At 52.3% G+C, this 14,881-nt stretch overlaps 1 protein-coding gene across 3 annotated transcripts in view; it reads right to left on the reverse strand.

Moving 5' to 3' along the window:
* Positions 1–13,057, reverse strand: part of LOC119965023 (putative ammonium transporter 1) — a 161,248-nt gene extending 148,191 nt beyond the window's left edge. For 2 of the 3 annotated variants that reach the window (XM_038795228.1, XM_038795231.1), the window contains exon 1: positions 12,929–13,057. In XM_038795228.1, the coding sequence (XP_038651156.1) occupies positions 12,929–12,998 (70 nt within the window). In that variant the 5' untranslated portion in view covers positions 12,999–13,057. The remainder of the gene's footprint in view (positions 1–12,928) is intronic. The other variant, XM_038795230.1, reaches the window with a different exon arrangement.
* Positions 13,058–14,881: the final 1,824 nt, after the last annotated feature.

The following is a 14,881-nucleotide window of genomic DNA, read 5'->3' on the forward strand; positions in this document are numbered from 1 at the left end:
GGGGGTAAAATAAAGGAATGTCCAAAGGTGTATCATAAGTATATTAAGGACAAGAGAATGACGAGGGAAAGAATAGGGGCCATTAGGGACCAACGTGGTAATGTGTGTGTGGAACTCAATGCACAGGTGAGGTTCTAAATTAGTTCTCTACAGCTGTGTTCACCATGGAGAAGGATGATGGAGGTATAGAAATTAGGGAAGGGGAGAGTGATGTATTTGAACAAATTACCATTAAGAGAGAGGAGGTACAAACGATTTTAGTGGGCGTAAAAGTGGATAAATCCCCAGGCACAGATAAGATGTATCGCAGGCTGCTGTGGGAGGCAAGGGAGGAGATTGCAGAGGCTCCAGAGGACTGGACATTATTCAAGAAGACTGGTAGGGAGAGACCAAGTAATTACAGGCCATTGAGTCTAATTTTAGTGGGAAGGAAAGTATTGAAAACATTTTATGAGGGACAGAATTAATGGGCGGTATGGTAGCACAGTGGTTAGCACTGTTGCTTCACAGCGGCAGGGACCCGGGCTCGATTCCTGGCTTGGGTCGCTGTCTGTCGGAGTCTGCACATTCTTCCCGTTTCTGCGTGGGTTTCTTCCGGGTTCTCTGGTTTCCTCCTACAAGTCCCGAAAGACGTGCCTGTTAGGTGACTTGGACATTCTGAATTCTTCCTGTGTACCCGAGCAAGCTCTGTAATGTGGCGGCCACGGGATTTCACAGTAACTTCATTGCAGTGTTAATGCAAGCCTACTTACATAGAATTTACAGTGCAGAAGGAGGCCATTCGGCCCATCGAGTCTGCACCGGCTCCTGGAAAGAGCACCCTACCCATGGTTAACACCTCCACCCTATCCCCATAACCCAGTAACCCCACCCAACACACTAAGGGCAATTTTTTGGACACTAAGGGCAATTTATCATGGCCAATCCACCTAACCTGTAAATCTTTAGACTGTGGGAGGAAACCGGAGCACCCGGAGGAAACCCACGCACACACGGGGAGGATGTGCAGACTCCGCACAGACAGTGACCCAAGCCGGAATCGAACCTGGGACCCTGGAGCTGTGAAGCGATTGTGCTATCCACAATGCTACCGTGCTGCCCCAGGGTGCCCACTTGTGACACTAATATTATTATTATTATTATTAATATTAATAACTGATTGAGGAATCAAGGATTAATCAAGTAAACTCAGCATGACTTTGTTAAAGGGAAATCATGTCATACAAATTTGATCCAATTTTTTGAGGTGGCTAGGTGTGTATATGAGGGTAATGCAGTTGATGTAGTGTTGTCATGTGCATGTTCCTTTAAGAAATGTTATCAAATAGCTGCAGTAATGTCAGTGTGTGGGTGGAGCTGGGCTGTCTGTCTGTCTTTCACTTTTGTTTTGAACTGAAAAGCTGCTTTGTGGCTCTGTTTTTGGTTTGGTTTTCAGAGTTGGAGAGCTGTGTTCAAAGCAAGCAGAGCGTGTAATCTCTCTCTCCACAAGCTAAAGAATGTCTTCAGCTCACTTGATGATTTCAAAGTAATACCTGTTGCTGTGGAGAATTCAAACCTACTAGGCGGGATTCTCCGAAATCGGCACGATGGCCCGACGCCGGTGTCAAAATCGGCGCGATCCACTACGGCGTCGGGCCGCCCGGAAGTTGAGGAATCCTCCGCCCTGGAAGGGGCTAGCACCAGTGTGATGCCAATCGCGACAACGTGACCCATCACAGACCCGCGCGCCGTCGCTCCAGAAAAGACGCCACCACCAGAGACTTGGCAAAATGGCCGCCTGACGCGCAGTGCCGACGTACAAGGAGCGGGACTTCGAGGCACTCCTGGACGCAGTGGAGGAAAGGAAGGAGGCCCTGTACTCGGACACAGCCGCGGGGTCGCACCACACGTTAGCCGGCACCTGTGGAGGGAGGAGGCAGAGGTCGTCAGCGCCGTGGCTGTAACAGCCAGGACAGGCAGCCAGTGCCACAAGAAAATCAATGACCTAGTCAGGGCAGCCGTCCCTGCGGATGTCGACCGTCCCCAGGACGTGACAGGGGGCCCACAAGACATGTAACGACCAGGGCCGTCAGGTTCATGACGCCCCCACACAGTGCCAGGGTGCCCACAGGACAGGGACCGACCTGGGCCGTCAGGCATACAACGTCCCCACCCAGTGCCAAGGCGCCCACGGGACATGGACCGACCTGGGCCGTCAGGCATACGACGCTCCCACCCAGTGCCAGGGCGTCCACAAGACAGGGATAGACCCAGACCATCAGGCGTCCGCCGCCCCCATCTAGTGTCAGTGCGCTGACGCCGTAGTGCCACCTCCAGCGACAGGGAGGGAAGCCACACCAACAAGCCCCTGTCCCAGTCGACCCAGGACACTGACAGACAGGACACAACCACCCAGGTCACCACCACCCAGGACACACCCACCCAGGACAGTGACACACAGGACTCAACCACCCAGGACACCCACACACAGGACACACCCACCCAGGACACCCAAAGACAGGCGACGGACAGACAGGAAACACCACCCCAGAAGACCCCGGACTTTGGGTCCAATGAGGACCTCGACATTATGCCACTGCTATCTCCGACACCCTCCACCATCACAGAGACTCTCACCTCGGTTGGTCACTTTAGCGATGAGGTTTCTGGCACACTCACTGGTGCGCACCACACAGCAGGTGGGGTTGGGAGCAGCCAAGGGGCCGGACGGTCGAAGGTCAGCCCGGCCCCAGCAGCCAGCTGCCTCCCAGACGGGTCCTGGGTTCCTGGAGTTACCACACCCTCCCATAGACCCGATGCAGACAAGGACCCAGGGACGATCGAAGGGGGTGACGGCTAGCTTGCAGCACCTGCAGACACAGGTGGAAGACTCCACCCGCGTGCAGGAGCAGTGAGTGGTGCAGGCCACACGTTCCACCCAGTCCGAAACCGCACGGGGGGTGTCCACGGTGGAGGCAATGTGTGCGATGGTGTCAGACATGGGTCGCAGCATGCAAGGCCTGGGGCTTTCCGTGCAGGCGGCGTCCATGGTCCAGGAAATGGCTGCCCTCTCACAGGAAGCAGATCGCAGCGGCACACAACTCCGTGGACCAGTCTCAGCAGGCCATCGCTAAGGGCATCGGCACCATTGCCCAGGTGCTGGCCGGCATCGCCCGGACACAGGAAGGGATGGACACCTCCCTGAGCTCTATGGCTGCAAAGTTGCAGACGATTGTTGATACCAGGGCACGCCTCCAGGACTGGCAGCGCCAGGTGCCGGTGGTACATCGGGTGCTGGTTCCGTTCACATGTCCGACCCCTGGAGAGGCCCGGGGGCCATCGGGTACCCCGAGGGAGGAGGAGGTGCTGAGGCCCGTTGCGGGTCCCCCTGCAGGGGAGGTCCCGGAACACCGCAACACCTTGGACTCCCCGCCCACACAGGTGCATCTGGTGGGCAGCTCATCACCCCTCTCGCCCGAAGCGCAGCCTAGCCCATCCAGGCTGGGCCATGCCAGGAAACGGCCGCCAAAGGGGACCCTAGTCACAGGGCAGGAATCACAGCAGTCCACCTCCAGTTCTGCTGTACCGTTTGGGGAACCATTTAGACGTAGTCACAGGGCCCGTAAGGCCAAAAGATTAGACACTGAGTAAGTTGAAACGGGTGCAGAGCACAGACTAGTTATAGGGGCGAGGGCACACATGTCTGAACTGTTTGTCATTAAAATCACATTCACACCTACAGGAGCTGCCCCTATGTTCCGTCCGATACGTGTGGGGTGTGAGGTGAGCGCCAACGTGTGTGTGAGGGGTGATAGGTCGTCGAGTTCAGGTAAGCCCCCCCCCTCCCCCGCCGAGTCTCCCACGCCATCCCACCCCCGGGCAGAGGACGCGACCGTGCGCTGCAGTGTCCAGGCCGCATGCATGGACTGCCCCGGTGGAGGGTGTTACCCTGGCCATGAGTCAGATGTAGAGGCCGGAGCTCATCGCAGACCGGGTTGTCATCATCCTGCATGTCATGCAGTAGACCCACTTCTACTGTCTGAGCCCTGCCCATTGTGCCGCAGGTGGATGTGCAATGGAGGGGTGGTGTGCATGTGGGTGATGCAGTGGTGGGCGGGGTGAGGGTTGTGGGCTGGTGCCGTACTGTGCTGTCCATGCCCATACTCGCGATTCCTACCCCCCCGTGAACCATGCGGCTATCAACCCGTCCCGTGCACACTGGCCCAGCCGGTGACGGTGGACAGCCTCCCGTCCCTGTCCAGCCCGTCTCCTCCGTACATTGCCCCCATCCTCCTCATCTGGAGAGGCCTGCCCTTCGTTGTGTTGCTCCTTCCCCTCCCCCTCCTCTGCCTCCAGCACATCTCCCCTCTGCTGGGCTATGTTGTGCAGGACGCAGCAGACCACAACAATGCGGCCGGCCATCTCCGACGGGTACTGGAGGGCCCCTCCAGAACAGTCCAGGCACCTAAGGCGCATCTGTAGCAGCCCAAAGTAACACTCAACCACACCGCTGGTCGCTGGATGGGCATCATTGTAGCGGGTCTCCGCGTCAGCCTCTGGCCTCCGTATAGGCGTCATCAGCCACGACCGCAACGGGTAACCCTTGTCGCCCAGCAACCAATCCCTCAGCTAGGGGTGGGGTGTCCCTCGAACATGGCGGGGATGAACAATTGTGCCAATATGAACGAGTCAGGCACACTGCCCTCGGATTCTGGCCGCAGACATGCAGGATCTTCATGCGGTGGCCACCTGAATGTTCATGGAGTGGTACCCCTTCCTGTTCATGAACACGGCCCTGTTAATCGTTGGTGGCCGCATGACGCCGTACACCCCATCAATTGCCTCCTGTACCATGGGCATCCTGGCCATGGCAGCAAAGCCCGCTTCCCGGACATCCTGGTGGGTGCTGTCCACAGGGAATTGGATGTAGCGGTCCGCAATGTCGTACAGGGCGTCAGTCACTGCACAGATGCACCAGTGCACCGATGCCTGGGAGATACCGGACAGGTCTCCACTCGGCGACTGGAACGAACCCGTGGCGTAGAAATTCAGGGCCAGCATCACCTTGACGGCCACCAGGAGAGGGTGTCCACCCCAGTCCCACGCAGTGCCAGGTGTGCCATCAGGTGGCAAATATGGGCAACAGTTTCCCGGCTTAGAACATAGAACAGTACAGCACAGAACAGGCCCTTCGGCCCTCGATGTTGTGCCGAACAATGATCACCCTACTTAAACCCACGTAACCCGTATACCCATAACCCAACAATCAACCCATTAACCTTACACTATGGGCAATTTAGCATGGCCAATCCACCTAACCCGCACATCTTTGGACTGTGGGAGGAAACCGGAGCACCCGGAGGAAACCCACGCACACACGGGGAGGACGTGCAGACTCCACACAGACAGTGACCCAGCCGGGAATCGAACCTGGGACCCTGGAGCTGTGAAGCATTGATGCTAACCACCATGCTACCGTGAGGCTTATCCTGAGTCTCCTCCTGCATGCTCGGTCCATGAGATCCTGGTACGATGAGCGGCGCCGGTATACACGGGGCCTCATAGGGTGCCTCCGTCACCGTGGCAGCACCACCACCTCCTCGTCCTGTCGGGCGGGCGGCTCTCCAGGCTGGGCGGATGCCATCTGCCCCTCTGCGGCAGCCTCCGCCGCCTCCCTGGCATGCTCTTGCTCCAGCTCCCATAGGGAAACATGTAGACGGGTGGTTCCTGCTACGGCGGCCGACATCGATGGGTGATGCCCAAACATAACGGTCTGCAGGGGGTGGGGACACACGACATGTCATCATTGCCCATACCGCCCCCATATGCCATGGGCTGCATGGTTGCGACTGTTGCCAGCTGGCACTTGGCCAGGCAAACCCCCCCCCCAGGCACTCCCCTCCCCAGCACCCCCGATCCCCTCCCTGGCACCCCCACCCCCGGCACTGACCCCGATCACCAGCACTCCCATCCCCGGCCCTAGGGAGCAACCTCAACTGGCACTCGCCCCCCAGCCACGGCCGTGCCGTCTCCTCTCCGGTGGCCGCCCCAAGCCGACCCCTACCTCCTCACTCGCTGGCGTCAGCCAGCATAACTAGTTGATGCCGTTTCAGACCTACTTTGATTTACACCAACCATCCGGGCTGGAGATTTGCAGCAGCCCCAGGGATCATCGTGTTGCGCCGATTCTCGCCAAGCGTGCTTCGCGATTCCCGTTGGCGGACTTTTTTGCGGGCCACAGAATATGACAGCCAGCATTGGAGCGGGATTCGCACCGCCCCCCCGGGGAATCTCCGACCCGGCCCCGGGGGGGGGGGGGGGGGGGGGGGGTCGGAGAATCCCGCCCGCTGACTTTGTTAAAAAAGGGTTTGGCTTATGGCTGTTGCTTGGAAAGGTATTAAGGGTTACCAATAGAATATTGTACCTGTGGGGTTACGTGTGTCGGTAGTTGATAAGATGTTTACTGCATGTTTATACTTAAGGTCTCTGTTGCATAACATCTGGAGAGTGGTCCCTTGTGCTCCCCATAACCAAAATCTATTAAAAGTCATGGATCAGGTGAACTCCATGATATACTTTGGAGTTTTCTAAACCCTGGCCCGTAATATGGACCATGGACTTGCGCAAGGTTTTTGACAAGGTCTCACATGGAGACTGGTTTATGCGCTATCAACACCACACTGGTCAAGAAGGTAATAGCCCTTGGGATCGAGGGCAATTTGGCTAAATAGATCCAAAATTGGTTTACTGGCAGGAGGCAGAGGGTGATAGTCGAAGGTTGTTTTTGTGCTTGGAACCCTGGGTTCTGTGGTGTTCCGCAGGGATTGTTGCTGGGTCCCTTGCTGTTTGTCGTGTACATTAATGATCTGAATATGAATGTAGGAGTTATGATCAGTAAGTTGCAGATGATACAAAGATTGATGGTGTGGTAAATAGTAGTGTGGTAAATAGTGAGGAGGAAAGTCTTAGATTACAGGACGATTAGACGGGTTGATTAGATGGGCAGAACAGTGGTAAATTAACAGTGGTAATTTGACCTTGGAAAGTGTGAGATCATGGGAGGACACAGGGCAAGGGAATATACAATAAATGGTGGGACCTAGGAAGTACAGAGAATCAGAGGGAACTTGGTGTGCATATCTGTGGCTCTCTGCGGTTAAAGCATATAAGATACTTGCCTTTATTAGCCGAGACATAGAATACAAGAGCAGGGAGGTTATGATGGGACTGTTTAAAAGGCTGGTTAGGCCACAGCAGTTCTGGTTGCCACACTACGTTAAGGAAATAATTGCACTGGAGAGGGTGTAGAAGAGATTCACCTAGATGTTTCCTGGACTGGAGAATTTCAGCCATCAAGATAGGTTGGGGTTGTTTTCCTTGGAGCAGAGAAGGCTGAGTGGGGATCTGATTGAAGTCTCTAACATTATGAAGGGGATAGACAGTTTGAATAGGAAGGAACTTTTCCCCTTAACGGATGGGTCAATAATCAGGGGGCACAGATTGATCTCTCAATTCTCATATGAGGAAAACCTTCTTCACCCAGAGGGTGGTAGGAATCTAGAACTCACTGCCTGGAAGGGTGGTAGAGGTGGGAACCCTCACAACATTTAAAGTGTGAATGTGGGAGAGGAAAAAGAGTGCCTGTACGAATGCGGAGGGTAGACTGTTAATGCAAACTGGATTGTTAAAGGTAGACAACATGGGGGTACAGTAATATGCTGCCATTTTACTGGCAAATGATCCAGCATGGCAGTTTACCAATTTGAATTTTGGTTTTACAAAGTCCAACTACCGTAATTTCCGGACTATAAAGCGCACCTGATTATAAGCCGCACCCACTGATTTTTTTTTAAAAATTGTTATTTTGAACATAAATAAGCCGCACACGTATATAAGCCGCAGGTGCTTACCGGTACATTGAAACAAATGAGCTTTACACAGGCTTTAACGAAATACGGCTTGTAACAAAAATAAAAAATTAGCGGTAAAGAATAGCCTACCAAGAAAGTCATTGGTCACTGTGGAGCGAAATCAATCCGATTAAGCTCTTAAGATTAACATAGAATCATCAGTTTGAAACATTAAAAATATATAATAAAAATGAATAAATAAATCATGTGTAAAAAGAAGTCTTTTATTACTGATCGTAATCAAGATATCACCAACCCAGGTGATCACAGTCACTATCCTCCTCTTGTGCACTGAAACCACTGAAGTCATCTCCTTCGGTGTCAGAGTTGAATAGCCTCAGAATTGCTTCATCCGATGTTGGATTGTTTTCATTGTCGCTCTTGTCACTTTCATCCGGAGGCAAATTTCCCGCTGAGCTCATGCTGCCCTCTTCAACACGCAGCAATCCAGCTTTTCGAAACCCGTTGATGATAGTGGATTTTTTAACAATGCTCCACGCTGTCAGGACCCACTGGCAGACTTGACCATAAGTTGCTCTTCGCATGCGGCCCGTTTTAGTGAAGGAGTTCTCCCCACTTGTCATCCAAGCCTCCCACTGAACACGAAGCGCCACCTTAAATGCACGATTTAAACTGATGTCGAGTGGCTGTAAATACTTTGTTGTGCCCCCAGGAATCACAGCTGGAATTGAGTTTGTCCTCTTGATGGCTTCTTTCACAGAATCTGTTATGTGGGCCCTCATGCTGTCCAAAACAAGCAATGCCTTGTTCCTGTGAAAGAATCCTCCCGGTCGCTTGCCGTAACACTCCGTATGCCATTCATGCATTAGGCTTTCCGTCATCCATCCTTTCTTGTTGACTTTCACAACAATTCCTGTAGGGAATTTTTCTTTTGGTATCGTCGTGCGTTTAAAAATCACCATCGGTGGAAGCTTTTCTCCCGATGCCGTGCAATTCAGAACACAGGTGAAGTGCGTTTTTTCATGCCCAGTTGTTTTCAGCATGACGGATGATTCACCTTTCCTGTTGACAGTCCGAGTGAGAGGCAGGTCAAACATCAGAGGAACCTCATCCATATTTATGATATTGTGCGGGCCAATGGAATGCGCCGCTATCTTTGCATCAGTGAATTTGCGGAAGTTTGAAATTTTTTCCTCGTAGTCGGGAGGGAGCTGCTGACACAAACTCGTCCGTACCCTGATGGACAGGCCTTTACGTCTCATAAATCTGAGACACCACAATGGTCCACCTCTAAAATTCTCAAACTTCATTGCGGTGGCGATTGTTTTGGCTTTCAGTCGGATCTGTACAGTTGAAACACCTCGGCCGTCTGCTCTCTGCATGTTGACCCAGTCTTCGAGCTCATTTTCTAGTTCGGGGCCATCTGCTTTTCTTCCCTCTGAAAGCTTTAGTTGTCTTTTGCACTGAGTCAATTCCTCACGCTGCTGTTTCCAACGTCTTATCATCGACTCATTAAGACCAAGCTCTAGTGCAGCAGCTCTATTTCCTTTTCCAACAGCCAGATCGATCGCCTTCAACTTGAAAGCTGCATCATATGCATTTCTCCGTGTCTTTGCCATGATGAGGGTGACAAAATGACTACCGTAATCAGAATGATGGGATGTTTGAGCGCGCTCGATTTAATCTAAACAGTAAACTAAAAAGTTACATTGTTTTACCTTAACCCGTTAAGCAATTTCATTGGTTTAGTGAAAGCGGGAAAAATCCATAAATAAGCCGCGCCGTTGTATAAGCCGTGAGGTTCAAAACGTGGGGAAAAAGTAGCGGTTTATAGTCCGGAAATTACGGTAGTTCACTGATGCCCTTCAGGGAAGCAAATTACTGTCCTTAAACCCGGTCTGGCCTATCTGACTCCAGTCCCACATCAACATGGTACAGTAAGCCAGTTGCAGCATCATCTGGCATGCATTCATTTTTTTTTCATCTTCTTAGGTAAATTGGGAATGAGCAATAAATGCTGATCTTGCCAGACCAGTGATGCAAGTACCCCAAGAGTGAGTAAAATGGTGACCAAAATATAAACAAATTTAGTAGGAGTGCTAGTACATATCTCCAATTGCAGCATTTCCTCCATAAGGTGAGACACCCAACAATTTTTGCCAAAATCTACCTCCACACTAAAGTTGGTATATTTACTGCTGAAGAGCCATTTCTCACTGCACTTTGTGTAACTATGTCACAGGCACCTGTATGAATAACCTGCCAATAGTGAAGCTCCCATGTTACTCACATACATAAATGAATCATGTCTGAACTTCTATGAAACAAATTGTTTTCAAACTGATGAAATGGTTTTCTCCTCAACTCACAAACAGCACATATTTCCTGCGTCTGACTGATTGTCAGTGGGAGACAAAGATTCAAGGCCAGGTACTTTCCCACATGCTAACAGCTCACCACACACCCCAACAGCCAAGTAATGCAGAGTTGCCATCTTCTGCTCAATAAAACAGGTGCATCTTGTAAGGAACTTGCTAAATCCTGAACTGTTTTGTGTTTCTCGTTTAATGCCTATCCTGCTGGCTGGTTTTAAAATCACAAGACTTTTGGTTTTGAACAGAACCACCCCCCCCACCCCCCCCCACACACACACACAAACTATGTGGACTGATCCAGCAGATCCCCTCATTCAGTATGCTCTGTGGCATAGCCCATCCATGATGTCGTGTTGATGGACTTGGTAAGCAGCCAATCAGCTCATTTGAAATCTGGGCCTTGGACCGATTCACATTTGGGATTGATGGAGCTTTTCAGAAACTCTGGAACAGAAGCAAGACCCATTTTGTTTGTTACATGAAAGATCGAAGCACGAAGCAGCTTCAAGGCACACTCTCAGCTTTTTCTCTGCCAGGCGATTCAAGAGGCGCCAAACCAGACCTGTGAAGGGGACTACTGGTTTGAAAAGCTGTGAGCAGGTTCTTCCATCAGGTCAGTAACAGATTATTCCTCTGTCTGAATGGCTGGGAAAAGCCCAGTCTGAGAACTCTCTTCACGATACAGCCAGAATCTTTGCAGCTATTAGACAAGTGGTTGAAGGGCAGAGTGAATGTGAAATCTGCTGTAAATTCTCAGGTGGAAAATTCCAGTAATATCTCAGGGAGACTGAGAGTCCTTCTGATGGTCACATGATAGAATTGCACAGACTGAATCTCCTGTGTGATGGTGATTGCCCAAAGACCGAGGTCTTGATTCTTCGCCGGTGGGATGCTCCGTTTTGCCAGTAGCCCAAGGGTTTTATGACAGCATGGGGCTGCCCCACAATGGGAAACCCCATTGACCAGCCGGCGTAACGGAGCTTCCCGCCAGTGTGCTGAAACAGAAATGTGGCACAGCAGGACAGACAATCCAGCCCCTAGTCTGGGAGTTCTAATGGATGATGGTCCTTAAAAGATCTAAACTCACCAATGGTTTGCAACAACTTGCATTCTGAAGAGATCACCGCCTGAACCTCAAGGACCTCAACTGCAGCTGTGAAGATCCTGTTTTTTTAATCCGTTTTTTTTCGGGTATTAATTATTTAACAAATTTAGAGTACCCAATTAAGGGGCAATTTAGTGTGGCCAATCCACCTACGGGTTGTGGGGACGAAACTCATGCAAATATGGGGGGAACGTGAAAACACGAGAGACCTAGAGCCTGGGTCGAACCTGAGACCTCGGCACTGTGATATAGCAGTGCTAACCACTACGCCACTATGCTGCCCAATCCGTTATTTTTATTCCTTTCCCTCCCCCCTACTGAATGCTCAAGCAGCCAGAACATTGACAGCTGTTTGTAAGACATACTGAGGAATCCACTTATACTGGTGCAAACATAAGGTTATACCTGCAGAGCAGCGATCAATAACAATTTGACTGACTGATATTTAAGTCCAGTTAGTTACTATTCAAACCAAATAGGAGGCCTTGACTGAATTTATTCTCACACCTCGGAATGGTCACATAGATAGTTCAGAAATGTGAAAATAAAAATGCTGTTGAAAAAGGTTATGCTGGAAATAGGCTTGGAGATATGGAGGGGAATCTTCTGTCATATCAGTGTTTAAGTGCAACCAGGAAAACCGTAGCTTTGATTCTAACCAAAGCTCAGGTTATTAGAACATAGAACAGTACAGCACAGAACAGGCCCTTCGGCCCTCAATGTTGTGCCGAGCCATGATCACCCTACTCAAACCCACGTATCCACCCTATACCCGTAACCCAACAACCTCCCCCTTAACCCTACTTTTATTAGGACACTACGGGCAATTTAGCATGGCCAATCCACCTAACCCGCACATCTTTGGACTGTGGGAGGAAACCGGAGCACCCGGAGGAAACCCACGCACACAGGGGGAGGATGTGCAGACTCCACACAGACAGTGACCCAGCTGGGAATCGAACCTGGGACCCTGGAGCTGTGAAGCATTTATGCTAACCACCATGCTACCGTGCTGCCCCCTGTGGGGAATCACCATTCTCAGCAGGGGTGTATACAGGTACACCGATCGTAAAAAAAGGAATCATCACTCTAATCCATCCAGAGCTTTCCTGGAAAGTACATGTAATACATATTGTGTAAAGGTTGAATGAGACCCTGAAATGTACCCCTACCCGCCCCCCCCCCCCGCCTTAAGCTGTGACTATGGTCCTCTTTCCTGAGCACTGCTGAACCCTGTTATCACAGATTTTCACAGTAACTTAATTGCAGTGTAATGTAAGCCGAATCGTGACAATTATTATTATCCATCCCAATACCTCGACTGTGCCGCTCTCCCCAAAGAGCGGACATGGCTGTGCTGCCTCCTACCTCACTTGAGGCAGGAGTTTGGTTTCCTGTCCATCACCCCTTCCTCCTCAGGACCCCCCAGCTCCCCCGCCGCCACACGCGATGGTGGTCCAACCGCCCCTTGGGGGGTCGAGGTGCCCTCTCCCCATGGGATCGAGGTTCCCCCGATCCTTGCCCTCCCGCCTTAACCCTGGGCTGCAGTTCAGTGTCGGTTCTGTTTCCCAGCGGCAGACAGCAGCGTCCAGACTCACACAGCACCCAGATCCCGCACAGGGTGACGAAGCTGTCATTGAGCGATTCCTTATCAATCGTGACATTCATGGCGCCTCTTTTCTCAATGCCCGCGCGCCACGCGCCCAACGGCCGGGATCCAGCACCACGTGACCCGCGCCCAACCGCCGGGAGCCAGCAGCACGTCACCCGCGCCCCACGGCCGGGAGCCAGCACCACGTGACCCGCGCCCACCCACCGGGAGCTAGAACCACGTGACCCGGCGCCCACCCGCTGGGAGCTAGCACACGTGACCCGCGCCTCACGGCCGGGATCCAGCACCACGTGACCCGCTCCCAATCGCCGGGAGCCAGCACCACGTGACCCGGCGCCCAACCGCCGGGAGCCAGCAGCACGTCACCCGCGCCCCACGGCCGGGAGCCAGCACCACGTCACCCGCGCCCCACGGCCGGGAGCCAGCACCACGTCACCCGCGCCCCACGGCCGGGAGCTAGAACCACGTGACCCACACCCACTGGTAGTGAGCCAGCACACGTGACAGTCAAAGGCTGGCACCTTCATCGCTGGTCTTCTCGTCCTACTCTCGAGCACAAGACTTACATTTTGAACTTTATGTAGATTTTTCCCAGCATAAATTATTAATGATCCAGATTCCAGCCGTTGACTATTCCGTCTTTGAGATCATGGTTTCTCAGATTAGTTTTGAATTTACCTCTTCAAACTTCTGTCCTCTGGTTATTGGTCAATGGGTGAGTGGAACTGTGTGTGGATTAAGGGGAACCTGTCAATGTTCTGTCGGACTTTGATTTCCAGAAGGCATTTGATAAGATGCCACATCAAAGCACATTGAGTAAAATAAAAGCTGATGGTGTAGGGGTAACATTGGTATGGGTTGACGATTGACTAGCTAACAGGAAATGGAGTAGGCATCAGCGGGTCTGTTTCTGGTTGGTAAGATGAGTTGTGTGACACAAGGGATCAATACTCAGGCCTCAAACTTGGATATAGGCATCGAAGGAATGGTTACTAGATTTATTGATGATACAGAGATAGGTAGGAAGTAAGTTGTGAAGGGCAGTAAGGAGGCTACAATGGGACATAGCTAGGTAAAGTGAGTGGGCAAAGATCTGGCAAATGTTTTTTTTAATAGTTTTACTGGCATTTTCCAATTTTAACAATATAACAGCTTAACATATAAAGCACACAATATTTACAAGGTATGATGTTCTTTATGTACAATTTTACATCCACCCTTGCCCTCCCTGCTCCCCTCCTCCACCCCCCTGTTGGTAGTCAGGCTCCTTCCAGGCACAGCCTTTCACCCTGGGTACCTATTGCTGTATTTCGCTCTTTTATGCGGTTCCTGTTGTCTTTGTGGGTTCGCTTTGGCGGGGGGCGGGGGGGGGGCACTCTCTCTCTCTCCTCTGGGGGGATACCTCTTCTCTCCTCTGCTTAGAGGGGGGACTCCCTTCCCCCCCTCTCCTCTCCCCCCTCTCCTCTTTCCCCCCCCCCCCTCTCCTCTTTCCCCCCCCCCCCTCTCCTCTTTCCCCCCCCCCCTCTCCTCTTTCCCCCCCCCCCTCTCCTCTTTCCCCCCCCCCTCTCCTCTTTCCCCCCCCCCCCTCTCCTCTTTCCCCCCCCCTCTCCTCTTTCCCCCCCCCTCTCCTCTTTCCCCCACCCTCTCCTCTTCCCCCACCCTCTCCTCTTTCCCCCCCCCTCTCCTCTTTCCCCCCCCCTCTCCTCTTTCCCCCCCCTCTCCTCTTTCCCCCCCCTCTCCTCTTTCCCCCCCCTCTCCTCTTTCCCCCCCCTCTCCTCTTTCCCCCCCCTCTCCTCTTTCCCCCCCCTCTCCTCTTTCCCCCCCTCTCCTCTTTCCCCCCCCTCTCCTCTTTCCCCCCCTCTCCTCTTTCCCCCCTCTCCTCTTTCCCCCCCCTCTCCTCTTTCCCCCCCCTCTCCTCTTTCCCCCCTCTCCTCTTTCC

This window comes from Scyliorhinus canicula, chromosome 4 (genome assembly GCF_902713615.1).
Source record: "Scyliorhinus canicula chromosome 4, sScyCan1.1, whole genome shotgun sequence".
Lineage (NCBI taxonomy): Eukaryota > Metazoa > Chordata > Chondrichthyes > Carcharhiniformes > Scyliorhinidae > Scyliorhinus > Scyliorhinus canicula.